The sequence below is a fragment of the Schistocerca gregaria genome, chromosome 2 (genome assembly GCF_023897955.1).
Source record: "Schistocerca gregaria isolate iqSchGreg1 chromosome 2, iqSchGreg1.2, whole genome shotgun sequence".
Lineage (NCBI taxonomy): Eukaryota > Metazoa > Arthropoda > Insecta > Orthoptera > Acrididae > Schistocerca > Schistocerca gregaria.
This window is the reverse complement of record NC_064921.1, coordinates 654,627,615-654,648,726: the sequence shown is the minus strand read 5'-3', so window position 1 is coordinate 654,648,726 and position 21,112 is coordinate 654,627,615. Positions and strand designations below refer to the sequence as shown.

Here is a 21,112-nt window from a genome sequence, read left to right as displayed (position 1 = left end):
ATGGTTCCATATTTAGGAAAAGTCTCTGGACGTAGCCAGAAAATTTAAATCCAGGAATAGATCTAACTGTTAATGTGAAATGACCTGAAAGGGCATAGGGGCACCTTTTTTAGGTTGAACAAGATGTCCAGACAGGCAGCTCTTAAAGGTAAAAAAATAAATGGTTCGAATAAAGGTAGAGGAAACAGTTGTGTTAATATATTTCACCAAAATATCAGGGGATTAAGGAACAAAATAGACGAACTAATAATTTGTTTTGAGAATATTAAAAATACAACAGAAGTTGATGTACTGTGCCTGTCTGAACATCATATAACTACACAAATGGAAAATGTAAATATTAATGGGTATAAACTAGCAACTTATTTTTGTAGAGAGAATATGGAGAAAGGAGGAGCTGCCATTTATGTTAAGGGGGAACATAGTTTTAAAAACATAGAAACCGCAAAATTCTGTGTAGAACAGCACATTGAAGTATGCGCTTGTGAGCTTAAATTGGACAGTGGTAAATTCATAATTGTGACTGTGTATAGGTCCCCACTTGGAAATTTTCAAATGTTTCTTAAAAACCTAGATCTCTTGCTGCGTTATCAGTCAGAAAAGGGAAAACACATTATCATTTGTGGAGATTTTAACGTAGATTTTCTTAAACACTCAAGCAAGAAGAACGACCTTGAACTATTACTTTGCTCTTACAATCTGACATCAGTCATTGATTTTCCTACACGTATTGTACAAGACAGTAGCACCCTGATAGATAACATTTTCATAGACCAAGATAAATTAAAAGAAGTAAGCACCTATCCTATTAAGAACGGGCTTTCTGATCACGATGCACAGCTACTTTCAATTCATGACTTTGCTCCATACAGTAATGTGAAAAAAAACAAACAAAATAATACACCCAACTAACCATATAACAATTCAACAATTTAAGGAAAGCTTGAAAAGGGTAGACTGGGAGGATATTTATCGGGAACCTGATGCAAATGTTAAATTTAACTTATTCCATGATAAACTTGTGGGTATATTTGAAAACAGTTTTCCTAAGAAATTAGTGAATCATAATTCAAATAAACTTGATAAAAAACCATGGCTGACTAAAGGGATTAAAATTTCTTGTAGCCGGAAATGGGAACTATACCAAGACACTAGAATAAGTCAAGATGAAGAAAAGCTCAACCATTATAAGAAATATTGTAATATATTAAGGAAAGTTATAAAAAAAAATCCAGAAGTATGTGTATCAAGTCTGAGATTAGCACCTCTGATGACAAAGTTAAAACAATATGGAATATATTTAAAAGGGAAACAGGGCAACCAAGGTCACAGGACAACAGTATTACTGTTAAGCACAATGAAAAGCTTATAAATGAAAAATCACAGGTTGAAAATATTTTTAATAATCATTTTATAAATGTAGTGGAAAATATAGGCACCAGCTGCTCACCAGATAGGGCAGAACTCTATATGAAAGAGGCATTCCCGGTGCAAACAAATGAAATTGAAATCCTACCCACCTCACCGTCTGAAATTAAGAAAATAATAAATTCACTTAAGAATAAAAACTCACATGGAACTGATGCTATCTCCAATAGAATACTAAAATTTTGTCCACACCTGATAAGTCGAGTTCTTAGCCACATATGTAATAGCTCATTGAATCAGGGAATATTTCCTGACAGATTGAAATATGCCATAGTTAAACCCTTGTATAAAAAAGGTGACAAGACAGACGTCAGCAATTATTGTCCTATTTCACTTCTGACATCCTTCTCAAAAGTGTTTGAAAAAGTAATGTACTCAAGAGTAATTTTACACATTAGTGGGAATAACGTTTTAACAAAATGTCAGTTCGGTTTTCAGAAAGGTGTTTCAACAGATAGTGCTATACACGCTTTCACTGATCAAATTTTAAATGCTCTGGATAGTAGAACATCACCAATTGGGATTTTCTGTGATCTCTCTAAGGCTTTTGATTGTGTGGATCATGAAATCCTCTTAGATAAGCTGAAGTACTATGGAATGAATGGTGCAGTACACAGATGGTTCACTTCATATTTAACTGGTAGAATGCAGAAGGTTGAAACAGTAAACCCACATAGTACACAAAGGGCAGCAGATTATTCAGACTGGGGATGTATCAAGAATGGGGTACCACAGGGTTCTGTCTTTGGGCCTTTATTGTTTTTAATATATGTTAATGACTTGCCTAATTGTATTCATGAAGATGCAAACTTGGTTCTCTTTGCGGATGACACAAGTATTGTAATCAAGCCTAAAAAGCAAGAATCAGCTGAGGAAAATGCAAATAATGTTTTTCAAAGAGTTATTAGGTGGTTTTCCACAAATGGACTTTCATTGAACTTTGAAAAAACACTGTACATACAGTTCAGTACAGGGAAAGGCATAACACCGGTAATAAATATAGAGTGTGGGGGAAAATCTTTAGCTAAAGCAGATTGTTCAAAATTTCTAGGTGTCTGTATTGATCAGAATTTAAGCTGGAAGACGCACATTGACAATCTACTGAAACGATTGAGCTCAGCTACCTATGCTATTAGTGTCATTGCAAATTTTGGAGACAAGCACATCAGTAAGTTAGCTTACCATGCATATTTTCATTCGTTGCTTTCTTACGGAATCATCTTTTGGGGCAATTCATCACTAAGAAAGAAGGTATTTATTGCACAAAAATGTGTTATCAGAATAATGTCTGGGCCTCATCCAAGATCATCTTGTAGACAATTATTTAAAGAATTAGGGATATTGCCAGTAGCTTCACAATATATATACAGCCTAATGAAATTTGTTGTTAGTAACCCAGATCACTTCAGAATTAATAGCACAGTCCACAGCTACAATACTAGGAGACAGGGTGACCTTCACTACCGTTCATTTGACATTGGCACAAAAGGGGGTGAATTATACTGCCACAAAGATTTTTGGTCAATTGCCAGACAACCAATCGGCATTCAAAAGTAAGTTAAGGGAATTCCTGAATGACAACTCCTTCTACTCCATAGATGAGTTTTTAGACATAGGCCAAAGAAATACAGTAAGCATTAACAATTGTACCGTATATAAGACTAACAATGATTATTTGGGATAAATGAATCTTGTGTACTTTGACACATTCCACATCATTACGAAAGAATCGTGTTCATGATCCATGGAACAAGTAATATAAGTAACTAACTAACTAACTAAATATTTCTAAATATTAACTTGTCATTTGCCTCTAAACACAATGATCAGTATTGCTGTAACTCTGAGTATGTGGGGGCTTGCCCACACAGTAACGATACACATGACCCCCACTTACTCATATATATATCCACAGGCATATATATTTTATATTTTGCTTCTGACTTCAAGTAGAGCCAGTATGGTATGCTTCACTTCAAAATTCTTACAATTGTGAATAAGTGTGTTACTTTCATATGCTATTAACTAAAGGCAAATTTGCTTCTTCCTTTTCATAAGCAAATATCTGCTTGCAGTTGCTGACTGTATCGACAATAAGTTTATAAGCATTTCAGTGTAGTTGTTTTACCTCTAGAATATGTTATTTAAGAAGATACCATCATCATCATTAAGCTGTACAGTACAGCTGCGCATTCTTAGGAAAAACAACAATGTAGTTTCTTCCTTCCATTCAGCCATTCACAAAAGCAACAAAGTAAGTCAAAAACGTAAAGTCCCGAGCGGCTAGAAAAAAGTGCAGGTGACATCTGTATATAAGAAGGGTAGAAGGAAGGATCCTCAAAATTACAGACCAATATCCTTAACATCGGTTTGTTGCAGGATTCTTGAACATATTCTCAGTTCGAATATAATGAATTACCTTGAGACAGAGAAGTTGCTGTTCATGCATCAGCAAGGCTTTAGAAAGCATCGCTCCTGCAAAACGCAACTCGCCCTTCTTTCACATGACATCTTGTGAACCATGGATGAAGGGTATCAGACGGATGCCATATTAATTGACTTCTGGAAAGCATTTGACTTGGTGCCCCACTGTAGACTCCTAACTAAGGTACAAGCATATGGGATTGGTTCCCAAGTATGTGAGTGGCTCAAAGACTTCTTAAGTAATAAAACCCAGTACATTGTCCTCGATGGTGAGTGTTCATCGGAGGTGAGGGTATCACCTGGAGTGCCCCAGGGAAGTGCGATAGGTCCGCTGTTGTTTTCTATCTACATAAATGATCTTTTGAATAGGGTCGATAGCAATGTGCAGCTGTTTGCTGACAACGTTGTGATGTACGGGAAGGTGTTGTCATTGAGTGAGTGTAGGAGGATACAAGATGACTTGGACAGGGTTTGTGATTGGTGTAAAGAATGGCAGCTAACTCTAAATATAGACAAATGTAAATTAATGCAGATGAATAGGAAAAAGAATCCTGTAATGTTTGAATATTCCATTAGTAGTGTAGCACTTGACACAGTCACATCGATTAAATATTTGGGCGTAACATTGCAGACAATGTAGTGGGACAAGCATATAATGGTAGTTGTGGGGAAGGTGGATAGTCGTCTTCGGTTCGTTGGCAGAATTTTGGGAAGATGTGGTTCATCTGTAAAGGAGACCACATATAAAACACTAATACGGCCTATTCTTGACTACTGCTCGAGCATTTGGGATCTCTATTAGGTCAGATTGAGGGAGAACATAGAAGCAATTCAGAGTTGCTAGATTTGTTACTTGTAGGTTTGATCATCACGCGAGTGTTACGGAAATGCTTCAGGAACTCGGGTGGGAATCTCTAGAGGAAAGGAGGCATTCTTTTTGTGAATTGTTACTGAGGAAATTTAGAGAACCAGCATTTGAGGCTGACTGCACTACATTTTTACTGCCGCCAACTTACATTTCATGGAAAGGCCACAAAGATAATATAAGAGAGATTAGGGCTCGTGCAGAGGCATATAGGCAGTCATTTTTCCCTTGTTCTGTTTGGGAGTGGAACAGGGAGAGAAGATGCTAGTTGTGGTACGAGGTACCTCCACCACGCACCGCATGGTGGATTGCGGGGTATGTATGTAGAAGAAGATGAAGGTCATAATAATAAACTGCTGCACTTGCAATTACTTAGTAGGCATTACAGATACCCATCCATCGTGGTTTCACACATACTATGACTATGTTTATCGTTGAGGCACACATGCCACCACACCTTGGCAAGATCCATCATAATTCATGGGAGGTATTGAATTTAAAGTCTACATTACTTAGCATATACAACATATCCTTCCTTACTGCAGAGTGAAAGATGAAAGAAATATTAAAATATGGTAAAAAGTATGAAATGTATTAAGGAAAATTTACCTCAAGAAAGACATGTCACAAATGCAATGGCATGATTAGTTATTGCTATAACATATGTCACAAATTTCCAGTTATTTCATTATATTTCATCAATCTTAATGTTTTACATATGCACATATGCAACTCGCTCATTTCTTTTCCTCTCGGCGCATCAGGCCCCAGTGTCTACTGTACATCATCATTGTTTGAAAGCATTGACCTTGGAAAATAGTATATTGACATTGACACACAAAATGGTAATAAGTATAGAAACAGACTTCATAGTAAAAAATCAAAGGTTCCACTTTATATGTACATAATACTTAAATGACATGATACGATAAGCTACTGGTCATTTTTCTGTCAAACAAAATAGACACAGTCGTCATATACTGCCCTGTAATGTGAGACTCATACAACAAAATTATGGTATTCTTCCTAAGGTATTCTACAAATAATGGCAAGACCCTGAAATAGTGTCCTGTTTCTCCACTAGGCAGTGCCGCAAGTTCCTCCAAAAATCGTAACACAACACACATACAAATGTAATACTAACTAATGTAAATCCACCCGATGATGGAGGTTTAAACCTTCGAAACGCATCGTGGAAATAAATAAAACGGTGACTGGCAACAGTATACTCGTTGTTTCATTCAAAAACTATCTATATTTTTTCTCAATCACAGTTAGCATTAAAAATTTTATACAAAGCAATGACTAGTCTTGGTAGCTTAACTACCATAATCAAATCTGAGAACAGACAAACCAAAAGAAAAATTGCCTTAATAACAAAGTTATGTAAAACTGATATTGGCTCAAATAAAAAAAAGTACAGGGAATTAACATACTACATTTAGTATTGTAATTGCACTCACAGTGTGTAAAACCACTGCGTTGTCCAGAACCTTCTTATTTTAAATCTTCAGGTAAAATGTGCTATGGAAAGCCTGAAATGAGCACGAGGGCAAATACATTTGTACTAGCAAACAAATAAGATTCAGAAATAGTTATTTAGAGGAAAGGCTAGTGCACTGAATACCACACTATCTGTTGCAGCAACTGAACAAAAAGCGTGTAAAGCATTGTAACTATTTGTACATTGAAATGCCCATATACTTACTGTCTTTACAGTCAATAATGGCAAGCAGACCTTTGCCTATGAAAAGGAAGAAGCAGGCACAAATATTTGCTTTTAGTTAACAGCATTTGAAATTAATGTCATTATTCAAATTAGTAAAGTATTTGTAGTCAAACATACCATGCTCATTGTACTTGGAGTCAAAAGTAAAATATGAAATATATTTGCAGATTTGTCACACTTGTCCAAACAGTAAATATAATGTGTAACACATGACACCCATACAGTAATACTGACCATCGTACTTGAATGCAAATTGCAAGTTAACAATTATAATATAGATATATTTTTGGATTTAAGTTTTCTGCCTACATTCAGAGAGACTTCCTAACTTTGGAACCATGCACCATTTATTAATGTCTTGAGCTGATGGTTCATGGAACTGCAGATCCTCCTTTTAATCCCATCCAGGCGGCTTTGTAAAATGCCTCTTCTATTCACATACCCCATTTTGTCTTTATTTCAGTTATTGTAACTTCACTTGCCCTGTTAAAAAATGTTTACTTCATTTAATTACAGTTGTTTCACTTAACTGTTTAGTCATACTTTTAATATTTTACCTGTATATGATATTGGGCCTGCTAAGTACAAGATTTTCTTTCAGTCAACCTCTTAGAACATGCCACCGAAGTTTGCTACTTATTTTTAAAGTTATGTTTCTTAACACAATAATTACTGTAATTTGTCATGTAGTTCATATGTAATGTTGTTGTTGTTGTCTTCAGTCCTGAGACTGGTTTGATGCAGCTCTCCATGCTACTCTATCCTGTGCAAGCTTCTTCATCTCCCAGTACCTACTGCAACCTAAATCCTTCTGAATCTGCTTAGAGTATTCATCTCTTGGTCTCCCTCTACGATCTTTACCCTCCACGCTGCCCTCCAATGCTAAATTTGTGATCCCTTGATGCCTCAAAACATGTCCTACTAACCGATCCCTTCTTCTAGTCAAGTTCTGCCACAAACTTCTCTTCTCCCCAATCCTATTCAATACCTCCTCATTAGTTACGTGATCTATCCACCTTATCTTTAGCATTCTTCTGTAGCACCACATTTCGAAAGCTTCTATTCTCTTCTTGTCCAAACTAGTTATCGTCCATGTTTCACTTCCATACATGGCTACACTCCAAACAAATACTTTCAGAAATGACTTCCTGATACATAAATCTGTATTCGATGTTAACAAATTTCTCTTCTTCAGAAACGCTTTCCTGGCCATGGCCAGTCTACATTTTATATCCTCTCTACTTCGACCATCATCAGTTATTTTACTACCTAAATAGCAAAACTCCTTTACTACTTTAAGTGTCTCATTTCCTAATCTAATTCCCTCAGCATCACCCGATTTAATTTGACTACATTCCATTATCCTCGTTTTGCTTTTGTTGATGTTCATCTTATATCCTCCTTTCAAGACACTGTCCATTCCGTTCAACTGCTATATGTAATGTGGGCATATTTTATCAAAGTTAAATAGTTTTACATTGTATTTTTACTGAAATAATTCCTCTCATTTTAGTCCTAAATCAGTTGGTGACAATTATCATCTGTGGAAACCAACTGAGATACTTTGTAGGAGCACTAGTTTCAAATCTTTAACCCCGCAAAAATTTTGCAGCCACACATATTTATCTTTGTACCTGATGATGGCATAATAGCCAAAAATCAGTTTATGAAATAACAATTATTGTAGAATATTACACCTGTTTTGTATGTTTTTTTCGTTCTTAAAAACAAAACTAGTATTCTTCAGGTGTGAATGTGGAATGTTAGAGCCCTTAATTGGATATGTATATTAGGAAATTCTAAAAGAGAAGTCGGTAGGTATAAATTTAGATATTGTGGGAGCTAGTGAAATACGGTGGCAGAAAGAACAGGATTTCTGTTCAGGTGAGAAGGTGAGTACTGGGCTGTAAATTCAAAATCAAATTTTTTTTTTGGGGGGGGGGGGGGGGATATGAGGCCAGTTTTGAAAATAAGAACATAGAAATGTGGATAAGCTACTATTAACAATATAGTGAAACATTATCATAGTGAGAATATTATGAAAAGGATAGTTGCTACTCACTATGTAGCGGAGATGTTGAGTTGCAGAGAGGCACAACTAAAAGACTGTCAGAAAGTGAGCTTCTGCCCAATAAGGCCACACACACACACACACACACACACACACACACACACACACACAGAGGGACTGTCACCGTGTGTGTGTGTGTGTGTGTGTGTGTGTGTGTGTGTGTGTGTGTGTGTGTGTGTGTTTTGTCTATTTCCAAGGAAGGCTTTGTTGGCCAAAAGCTCAATTCTGACAATCTTTTTGTTGAGCCTGTTTACAACTTAACATCTCCACTCTATGGTGAGTAGCAACTATCCTTTTCATAATATTGTCATATTGAGGAGAGAGACAAAGCCACCACCATCCACAATACAAGAAGTTCATATATTTACTTGCTGTGCAGATAATGAAGAGATTGAAAGACTGTATGGTGACATAAAAGGAAGTATACATATGGTTAAGGTAGGTGAATGTTTTTGTTGAGAGATTGAAATAGGATAGTAGAGGGAAGAAAATATAATAAAAATAGTAAGAGAAAATTGAATGAGGATAGAGAATATTTGTATGAACTTGAATTGCAAATCACATATCTTTGAAAATATCAATGACAAACAATCAGTCTTTCCTTCTCATCCCTTCTGGTAAGTATCCCCTGACACAGGATTCTGGGCGACTTTTCAGAATTCTATCCCTTTTCCTAAACCACACCAGTCCTTTTCCTTCATCCTTCTTTCTTCCCATTCAACCCTCATGCCAGGAGGAGGAGCCACTGGCTCCGAAAGCTAACAAACTGCAAAACATTTTGTATATGTTTCTCCTGCCACCACTTAGTGAGTAGATTTTTTAATCTATGCAGTTACTTAAACCACATATCTTTGTACGTTTAAGGACAGCAAGTTTCATGCTTCATTTGCTTCGTGATCTTGGCAGTAAAAAATACCAATATTGCCCTTTTGGCTCTGATAATGGTAGGGAAAAAATTGTTTCAGTTGTCCTGTGGCTGCCATCATTCAGCACTGTTAACGTCTAATGGTACCCTGTATGTCTGGGGCAGAAATCTGGATGGTCAGCTGGGCACTGGTTCACGGAAAGAAGTGTTAATACCAACACCTGTTGCATCCCAGAAAAAGGTAAAAGTTGCCAAAAGAAAAATGTTATTGTTGTATGTAAGATAGTTGCTTTTGATTTTCATGATATGGTATATGTGAATTGAATGTGAAGGTAAACTCTTCTGTTTTATGAGTGTTACAACATCAAATACCCACATGTTAGGTGCATAAGAACAGTCATGAAAAAGCTGCCAAATATCAATTTATGCTGTCATACAGTACTTGCAGTTTTCTCCTACAACTTGGTTGGCAGTACAGTACCTTACTTGAACTAATTTTTGAAATTCTGCTGTCATCATTCTTTCTTTTAGCTGTTTGACTAAATCATAAATTAACACACATCCATAGTGTTGTACCTGTAATTTATTCAAATTGGCACTTCTTTTATTATGACTGTCCTGTTTTTGTTTTGTGAGACAAAGAATCACCTACTCGGACATCATTCAGTAATTTGATTCTTTCAACAGTTATCATTTCACTAGTAACTTTGCTTCCATGGATGAAGCCTGAAAAAAATTGATGTTGTATGGTTACCATTAATAATTTTATGTATTGTACAACAGTGGAACAATATAAGGACTTGGCAGTTCACTTGAAGTGAGGAAATTATTAAGAAATTGTTTTATAAAAGTATTAACATCTCTTCACTTACCATGTGATGTTGATTTACGTCTGGGTCTTTAAACAATAATTCCTAACATACATCTCTCTGTTGCTTGTTGATCAGTACTCAGTTTTTGAAGGGATTTCTGAACAAAAATCCATGTGCCAGAGCTGATAATACGTACACTGATTGTAAACGGAGATTACTGGAAGCACTCCAAATTATTTTTACTTTTTTATGTATTTCTTTACCTATCCATTCAGGTGTCAACTCCAACCATCCTAAACAAAAAGCTCATCAACTGGTCTTGTAACTTTATTATTAATTTTAACTATTTTCTATTCAGTACATTGGTTATACAGTAATTTAGTGTAGTTGATTTTCACACTTATTTTCTGGACTGGTCTGTTATGGGTTTCATAAATTCACTTTATTGCGACACTTAAAACTATCCCATAATTCATATGTTATCTAGACGGGAAATCTAAACAACAGAATAATTGAAACACAGGGAGCAAATATAAATCAGACAGAGATTGTGTCAAAGATAATCACTGCACTTTGATTACTGCTGCACTTCACCACTCACTGTTATAATGTCAGTGATAGTTGTTGAATTGGATGTAATGTCCAGCCCAGATCACAACAGGTCTTCTGCAGGCTGCTGCTGGGTCATCAGAGGTTGCCTCGTATGTCCATCGCGGCTTATCTGTGGCATGTGGCAGATCGGCTGGTGTGTTTGTCGTGTCAGTGGTGGGTGTATTTGTGGATGAGTCCATACCAGTAAAGGCAGTGCTCAAAACAAGTTTGAGTCTGTCGATGGTAGTGGTGGATGATGTACCCCTCAATGACATTGAACAGCTTTTCTGATAATGTTCATCGTAAGTTGGTTGCTACGCCTTTGTGCACTGTGTCATGCTGTTCAAAAACTTAATCGCATCTCTGTTGCTCGTTGAAAACAAATGGAGTTACGGGTCCCTCATAGCAACATGATGTAGCTGCCAGATTTGTGCTCGTAGACTGCGTACAAAGTCTGTGGTCATGACTTTCCAGTCTTCTTTCACCAACATGCAAAGACCCAGGAGGATGATGAGCAATGTCTCTGTTGACTGCTGTGATTTATGCAGCATAGATTCACTTTCAATTAATTTGGGGGAATGGATCAAACAGTGAAGTCAACGGTCCCATTGGATTAGGGAAGGATGGGGAAGGAAGTCGGCCATGCCCTTTCAAAAGAACCATCCGTATTTGCCTGAAGTGATTTAGGGAAATCACGGAAAACTTAAATCAGGATTGCCGGACGCAACACAGGATTGAAACTGTCGTCCTCACCAATCAGAGTCCAGTGTGCTAACTGCTGCACCACCTCGGTCAGTACACTTTCAATTGCTGATGCATTCACTCGAATTGCTTTCCTTGGTCTGTTGTACCTCCTAGTGGTACACCGAAATGGAAGATGCATCCTCAGAAGAACATGGTCGTGATTGTTTTGGCAGTAATATCAACCATAGGGAACATCTCTGGCCAGTGTATGGTATGGTCAGTGGCTGTAAGACAGTAGGTGTACTTCTCCGGTGGTGGGAGTGGCCTGACAGTGTCCGGATACACACGGTCACATCTTTGTATCAGCGAAACAAACATGCCAACAGGTTCCCTGACATGCTAGCTAACTTTGCTCCGTTGGCAGGCCACACATTGACATACATCTTGCTTACAATCTTTGTCCATGTTTGGCCTCACAGAAGCTCAGTTAATCCTCATTAAATATCATATATACTAAACTTAACTGAAAGGACAAATTGTAAGATTTGAGGCTTAACAAATAGTACATGAATTCATCCGAATAATGATACATTTAGAATTGAAAAAGGCATCAGATAGGGAAATTCTATATAACTGAACTTTTGTCAGCAATCCTAGATGATGTTTTCTTATCCTTAATCTGGGAAAACAAAACAGAAAAAGAAATATGTGTAAAGGATAATATGTAAGCTACCTTCAAGAAGCTTTTAATGGAGATAGACTTCAACAAATAATAGAAGAATGTAAGTGCTGTGTTTATTAGATGTGTAACAATCATAATTCTCATTCATTTTATAATTTTTTAAATTATAAACCATGTATACAAATTGCTAATCCCCTGTTATCACTTTAACTTCCATTGAAGTTGCCTCTCATTTGGTTTCTGCCTTTCTCTTCTGCTACACACATTGTTCTTTAACTTTGAAACTTTTGTTTCAGAATTTACAAAATTTACATATTACTTACAATTTCCAGTAACTGTTAATATATTTGGCTATCCCATGTGAATGTAGTATATGTATTCTGTTCATTATACTACCACTATCCACTGTTTTATATCTAAAGAGCTAAGACTAAATCACGTGCTATATATGTCAGATGTAAAAATCCTCAAGCAATATTGTGTTATCTCCCTCTCCCTCCCTCTCCTCCCCCTTCTTCCCCATCCCATCCCCTCCCATCACTGCTCCCTCCCCACTTATTGTATTTGCTTGTGGTCAAGCTCACTGAATAAACACTTTACATGCAGAGGGATTCTGTATCAATTTGAGGTAAGGGACCCTGGTCTGGAAATGACCAAGTTGAAAGTTGTTAGCAAAAATAGTTCTGATACCTCTGACTGTGGACTTCTTCTATGGTTAGCTCATTGCTTTCCATATTTTATGAGGAGGTAGTCTGGGCCAAAACAAGAAAAAAATGTCTAGTAAACATGGATCTAAACTGCATACCTTAAGAGCAATGTACACTTGATGAAAAACATTCTTATTTGTATTTATAATGACAAAGCTGTTTGATTTTTATATTTTTTAATTTACTAACTCAATATTGTGCACATGCTCGTTGGCAGTGGTCCTATGGAAGATACATGAAAATAATATATAAGAAATGCTATAGACTATGTGTTATGGGAGTTGGAATGAGTTAATAATTACTTGTGCTTTGAATTTGACAGTTCAGTACTTACTTATAAAGGACTGCTGATGATGAGCATGTGCTCAGAAGCTGTTCAGTAATTTAAAAAATGTAAAAACCAAGCAGTCTTGCTGTTATATTTACAAACAAAAATGTCTTCCACCAACTGTGTGATGGCTGCATGGTGCCTTGAATATAGAACTATGAACTCTTGTTCAGCAGAAGAGATATGTATTTTACAGTAGGAAAAATGAAAAAGTGTTCACAGCTCTCAAGATATGAACTTTCGACCCCATGTTTACTGGAAATTTTTTTTTCTTATCTTGATCCATACTATGGAATATGGAAAGTGTAGAACTCATGGTACAAGTTGTACACTAGTACACAGTCAGAGGTATTATAAGAATTTTTGCTTGTAAATTTGGATTTAGTCATTTCCAGACCAGAGGCCCTTACTTCAAATTAATACATTTACCCTTCTCCATCATCCCTGAAAGTTTGTAACATAACGATGGAATCACACTGTATATTTTTAGACATTTCATGTTATTGGCATATTTTCGAGTGACATTTTGGATAATTTCACCTTCCTTCAGCAGTCCCCTGCATCAACAGTTATCTGTGGAGGCATTCCTGAAGACAGTCAGTTACAGCAGGTTAGCTGTGGCTGTGAATTCACTACAGCATTAGAAGCAGCAAGTGGGCGTCTGTGGGCATGGGGCAGCAATGCTCATGGCCAGGTACTGTAAAATTATTGAAACTTTATGAAGAATATTATACAAAATGTTTCCCTTTGTTTCTTCATTCAATTTTATGTATATCCAACATGAACTTAAACTGGTCCTCAGAACTTCATAGTAAGGAAAGGAAAATGCTCCCAAGAAAACTATAAACTTAAATTTTGTAGTATAACATTTTGAGAGAGATGCACAGTTGTGTGATACAACTATCTCCACTGCTTTCCTGCAACTAACAACATCCGTAAAAAGTACTATCATTTCAGTATAGGAAGTAAGTTATACTTGCTGGTGGCTAACAAAGTAACTAACACATAGTGGCTATTATATTTTGATGCAGAACCACTCCCCAGCCATGAGATGATTTGAACACATGAACTCCATCACTTACTTTTGCTCAAATGTTATGTTGGGGTTGTGAATTTGGGATTTATTGTGTTAAGCTTAAATTAAAGTGATTTTTATAGCTAATCACCATATCGTTTCTAACAGAACCATCACCACCACCACCACATCTTCATTGGTGATGCTATTGTTCAGCCTTTTGGTAATCTCCGAATATCTACATACAAAAAGTATCTGGACAAGAAAGTAGCATATCAATTTTAAGTCACTTGCAATTTCAGAAGTTAAAATTTGTTGGCATGAATACAAATCTCAACTCAGTTGTACTCTCTGGCACATCATCAGTATCTCATATTCAAATGATGGATTTGGTGTTAATTGCTGAATCCATTATTTTAGTTTCATTAATTTATTTATTATTTAGCTACTCTGTGCAAAACAGGAAATGCCCATGGTAAGTCAGAAAAGAAAGAAAATCTTGGTCTGCGTGCAAGGCACTAAATTAGGTTTTCCTCTGAGAAACCAAATACATCTCTCACTTCATGTGTCTCCATATCTTTGGAATCTAAAATCTTCTCTGATGTATGCACAAGAGAAGCATACCTGGCCTGCCCCAAGATTCATTATGACTGTACACTTCTTGGCTTGCATATTTCTCCCTTCTTTGGCTCATCATAAACTGTGTGCACTGCACAGTGTTTAAATGTAACTTAAAGCATTGTATCATATCTGCTTAATTTAATGAAGTATGGTCTCATATTTCTTGCAATGCCATCACAAAGCTGTCATATGAGGATTTATTATGATTTTAGATTAAACATGAAAAAGAATAAGAAAACAGCAAACATTACTCCATCACAAAACTATATAGTGACTTGGCACAGTGGTAAGACGTTGAACTCACGTTTGTGAGGATGGAAATTCTGATCTCCCTCTGGCAGTCCAGATATACTTTTTCTTTGGTTTTCCTAAATTTCTTAAAGTATATGCTGTTAAGATCTTTCTGAAAATGATGTGGCTTATTCTTTCCTATGCTTACCCAGTTCGAGTTTGTTCTCCATGTCTAATGACAACATAATTTACAGAATGTAAACCCTAATCTTCCATCCTTTTTCTTCACCATAAGACTGCACACTACAAATAGTAATTTAGTTCTAGTGTGGGGCTACAGAGTTCTTAAAGCAATTTTTTATTGTTAATAGCTGGGCAGGCCACCTTTAGAAGAGGGCAAGGCACTCGAGGGTCGCCTCATCATGCTGAAGACATCAAAACGTGTCATTAAATTGCCACAAGGTGCTCATAATGCTTGTGATATGCCACAGGAAGTGACAGGAGTTCCAAGTAACAGCATCTCTTTTCAGGCCCAGGTACGTATCATACTGACATAATCTTTTTCGACAGGCAGTCAGCAGTTATATTCTTTGCAAATGCATTTTTTTTTCATTTTCAGAACACACTACCTTTAAGATTATAAGTTTCACAATTTGGTTTTTCTTTATGTACATGAAAATCTTCTTCGTTCCTGTTCAGATGTTACCATCAGCCTATTCATCGTGGAAGTTCTTCATTCCAACTCAATTGTTCAGTTACAAAAATGTTTAGATTCTCTAACATTAAAGCTGTTACCAGCTCAAATGTTAGTGTGAATGCCACACTACTATAGCCAGTGTGGTACTATTTCATGGGGTATAGCCTTTCCATTTTCCAACCTGTAAGTTAACATATTCAGTCAGTTATGTGTTCCTATAGTTAAAGCTGACTGTGAGGCATGCTATATCAGTGCAGTTTTTCTTAAATATTTATCATTTCTAGAGGTGAAAGTATTTGTAAAGGACAGGATAAAACTCCTAGGACGTGTCAGGGATCAAACAAGGACATGCTAGAATTACAGCCTCCAAGAATACTGAAGGTATAAAATCTTTCACTAAAGTTATACTCTTTATTATTGTCATGCACTGCTGGCCTATTATCCTATTTTTATCTGTATTTCCCTTCCTGTCCAGATCATTGTTGTTTTATGTATATTTAGCTTGCCTTTTATATTTATAAAATCAGTTTTTTGCTAAGTTCAGTCAAAAAGAAATCTGCTATTGCGGATCGTTGCTTTGACATGGGTCATCCTATAGATTATAACAATACAGAGATTCTGGCATGCACTTCCAGCTACTGGGATAGTATTGTTGATAAGGCAGCCAGTTAGCAAGTGAGCTTAAAAATTGAAATGGATTCTGCTTGGAGTTCTCCTCCTCCCTCCCCTCCCCCCCCCCCCTCCCCCCAGCCTCGCACCGCCCTCTCCTGGCACCTGTCTCAGCCACATCCCTCCCCAGCTTGCTCACTCAACAATTAATACTACTTGCTTAACCAATGGCAATTAAGATTCACTATTGATAACTTCTAAGATTGGTCATCTTTGGATGTGTGGTGGCATTAGTTGTTTACAGTGTGTGCTGCCTTTTTGCGTATGTCTGATATGTCGATGTTTTAAATTTTCTCAAACAGCCCTCTCTCCTGCATTTTTGCCTCGAAAATGATGTGTTGTGCACTTGTGAAAATTTCAACATTTTATAGGGCAGGAGAAACTAAATTTTCCAGCATGTTCAGTTTAGCAATGTGTTATGCCCCAATGGGTGGGCAACTGTGTCAGGCCCAGCAGCACATATGAAGATGACTGGATTCTAGTGTTATAGACTAGCAGTAGCAGCCGAGGTTAGTGCTACTAAGTGCTTGAGTCATTAGGTAGCGGTTGGAGATCCGAGGCAGGGTGGCATTAGTAGCAGCTGCAACTCTGTTAGAGCATTTTCTTCAAGGCAGTGATTGGTATGGGGTGCAAAACACAACAAAGCTCAGCTGTCCAGATGATGACTAGCTGATATGTCATGAGGCCAAAACAACAGTGGATACACTGCTTCTGTTTCAAAAGGGCCTCGGACCTCCAACTGCTACCTTATGTCTCAGGCACTCAAGAGTGGTTAGCCATCTCAGCAGTAATGGGTTACTTAGTAAATTAGTTTGGATTTCAAAAATGCTGTTCCACTGAGACAGCAATACAAAATTTCACTGACCACATAATAGAGTCTTTAAATAGTAAAATGTAACCAGTAGGAATTTTCTGTGACTTATCCATAGTGTTTCATTGTGTAAACCATTACATTATGTTACAGAAATTACAATTCTGTGGTATAAAGGGAATAGCATATGAGTGGTTTAAGTCATATCTATGGAAAAGGAACAAAAAGTTTCTTTATATGGTTTAGTTGATTTAAGGAAGTTTTCCACTTCATCTAACTGGGGTGAAATTACATTAGGTGTTTCACAGGGTTCGATCATGCGTCCCCTTCTGTTCTTGATATATGTGAATGACTTCCCTTCTTATCTAAATCAAGAAGCTAAACTGACACTGTTTGCTGATAATACAAGCATCATTATTAATTCAATAAAAGAAACTCAGATAAAAAATGATACAAATAATGTCTTTGGGAAAGTTATTGATTGGTTTTCTATGAATGGGCTTGCTCTGAACTTTGAAAAAACACAGTACATCCAATTTTCTATTGTGAGGAGTACAGTTTGTTCAATAAATATAACACATCAACAGAAGTTAGTAGCCAGGGTAGAGCATACTAAATTTTTTATTGTATATATAGATGAGAGTCTTAATTGGAAAATTCATATTTTGGATCTCCTAAAGTGGTGACTTCCACAACTTTTGCAATTAGAATAATTACTAATTTTGAGGATTAGAAAGCTAACATACTTTGCATCCTTTCACTCTCTGATGTCATGTTGTTTGTTGTTGTGGTCTTCAGTCATGAGACTGTTTTGATGCGGCTCTCCATGCTACTCTATCCTGTGCAAGCTTCTTCATCTCCCAGTACTTCCTGCAACCTACATCCTTCTGCATCTGCTTAGTGTATACATATCTTGGTCTCCCTCTATGATTTTTACCCTCCATGCTGCCCTCCAATGCTAAATTTGTGATCCCTTGATGCCTCAGAACATGTCCTACCAACCGGTCCCCTCTTCTTGTCAAGTTGTGCCACAAACTCCTCTTCTCCCCAATTCTATTCAATACCTCCTCATTAGTTATGTGATCTACCCATCTAATCTTCAGCATTCTTCTGTAGCACCACATTTCGAAAGCTTCTATTCTCTTCTTCTCCAAACTATTTGTCGTCCATGTTTCACTTCCATACATGGCCACACTCCATACAAATACTTTCAGAAACGACTTCCTGGCACTTAAATCAATACTCGATGTTAACAAATTTCTCTTCTTCATAAACTCTTTCCTTGCCATTGCCAGTCTACATTTTATATCCTCTCTACTTCGACCATTATCAGTTTTTTGCTCCCCAAATAGCAAAACTCCATTACTAGTTTAAGTGTCTCATTTCCTAATCTAATTCCCTCAGTATCACCGAACTTAATTCGACTACATTCCATTATCCTCTGATGTCATATAGAATAATATTTAGGGGTAACTCAACAATTAGGCAAAAAGTATTCACTGCTCAAAAGGAAATGGATAGAATAATGTGTGGGGGCTCATTGTCGCACATCTTGTAGGCATCTGTTTAAAAGGTTAGGAATTTTAACAACGGCCACACAGTACATTTACTCAGTAATGAAATTTGTTCTCAACAACATGGACCAGTTTAAAAACAACAGTATCATTCATGGTTATAACAGCAGAAGAAAGATATACTTACGCTATCCTCTACTTAACTTATCTTTGTCACAGAAAGGGGTAAAATATGATGCCAAAAAACTTTACGATAAAGTACTAGATGAATTAAAATGTTTGACAGGCAGCAGTAACAGTTTTAAAAATAAATTGAAATTATATCTCCTTGACAACTACTACCATACCATAGATGAATTCTTGAATAGGAATAAATAAATCTGTAGGTATAATATATATGCATTTTGTGCCATTTAAGGGAATGGGGTACTTAAAAAAATTAAAGGTTTAAAAAAACAAAAACTTCATTCATGTGTGCATTTCTTATGCACTTGAAACATTCCACATCATAACAGTTACTGTGAGGTTGACCAGTGGAACACATAACTAACTAACTAAACATTCAGCCCAGCAGACAACTGACTTCAGACTGTAGAGTTCTATCTGAATCTGAAAAAGTGCCTTTTTACTGCCCAAGAAATAAAGATATTGGCACATCAAGTGAACCGAAGTCCATTCCAATCCAGAGAAAATAAGAGCAGTCACAGATTTTCCGATTCCTGGCACATTCATGATGTGAGAAGTTTTTCTCAGACGGTGCTCATACTACTCGCAGATCTAAAGGACTTTAAAGGACTTTTGCATCAAGGCATATCCATTGCAAGGACTTACGCTATCTCCAGTTCTAACATTGTATGACAAGAATGCTAAAACAGAACTTCACACCAACACTAGCAATTGTAGGGTAGGTTCTGGTGCAATTCAGGAAGATGCTGAAAAGATGGTAGGTCATGTTCCAGGGTCCTCTCAAAATCCAAGATGAGTTACTCCACAACTGAGAACAGAGTCTTGTAGTTGTTTGGGTCATCAGTAAGTTTTGGCCACATTTATTTAGTAAACGTTCACTGTTATGACAGATCACCATTCTCCGTGATAACTGACTATACCAATGGGTCGGTTGGGTCATTTGGCAACAAAAGCAAACACAAACACATGGATGCCGACTGAAGTTCAGGAAACCTTTGGCACAGCACAGCAGAGGGAATGAAATCACAGTCACTGCAGCATTACAAATCAGTGCATCCGAACAGAAGATGATGTAGCATTGCTGGAAACCACGGGAGCCTGAAGGAGGAGGAAGCAACCAATAAATAATTCCAATTAATATGTGGATCGCTGTATAAGATGGACTATGATCTAAAGGGTTGGAAAGAGCTGCATCTCATTCCAGCTCATCTACAACCAGCTATTCTGAAGTTTTTTCATGATGGTCACCTGAGATTTGTGGAGACTCGATATCAATATCCAGGTCTCTACTAATCTTTTACACACTGTGTTAGCTGCAACAGAGGCATGTGTCGCAACCACTTTCGGGGCAACATGTACAAACACTGTCTTCTGCGGTGTCAGTACATTGAATCTGAATCGAGCTTCCTAAAGGCAACAAATGGGAATCAATGATTAAGAAATTGCACTGGCTACCTCACTCACTATGCTGCCATTAAATCTGTCGACTGCCAAAGCTCCAGAAATTGTGAGGTTTGTTAGTAATTTCGCATTGCAACATCTGACAACTGCCTACCACCCACAGATGAATAGCCTCACAGGATGGTTTATTAAGGCATTGGAAAATATGGTCTTGATGTACACTGAAACTGAACAGAGAGACTGTGACACAACACTGCCCATCATTGTATTCATGTACAATACAGGAAAGCGTGACACTGCAGGCTTCAGAGCATGCCTTCTGCTTCATGTCATGAGGCCAAAACAACAGTGGATACACTGCTTCTGTTTCAAATGGCTGATACGATGACAACTAAAACACCACGGCTGAATAAGCAAGGCACCTGGCTCACATACAGATTCTGGAGAAAGACCAAAAGCAATGGTACAGCCTGGGTGATTTGGTATAGAGTTTTACGCCTGAACAAAAGTGGGACTATCAGAATTTTTACCAAAATTCTACTTTGAGCTGTATCCTCTGTCACTTGTTGGACATCCAATAGAGAGTAGGATATTAGAAACTACATCAAGAAGACAAAAGCACAGAGACATTGTCCATGTCATCTGTATGTAGAAGATCAATGATAGGAGGCTGGAGGAAACTGAAGATCCACTCAACAATAACATTGGTTCAACAGGAGAGGCTATCTTCAATGCTCATCACAGTGAAGAGGATTTGAAAATATAATCAGCGTGTATCTGC

At 37.1% G+C, this 21,112-nt stretch overlaps 1 protein-coding gene across 4 annotated transcripts in view; it reads left to right on the top strand.

Annotated features, from left to right (window-relative positions):
* LOC126334689 (uncharacterized) overlaps nt 1-21,112 on the top strand; it is a 405,460-nt gene that overhangs the window by 307,450 nt on the left and 76,898 nt on the right. For 2 of the 4 annotated variants that reach the window (XM_049997175.1, XM_049997172.1), the window contains 3 exons: nt 9,483-9,623; nt 13,737-13,880; nt 15,425-15,589. In XM_049997175.1, coding sequence (XP_049853132.1) covers nt 9,483-9,623; nt 13,737-13,880; nt 15,425-15,589 — 450 coding nt within the window. The remainder of the gene's footprint in view (nt 1-9,482; nt 9,624-13,736; nt 13,881-15,424; nt 15,590-21,112) is intronic. The other 2 variants (XM_049997176.1, XM_049997173.1) reach the window with 1 other exon arrangement.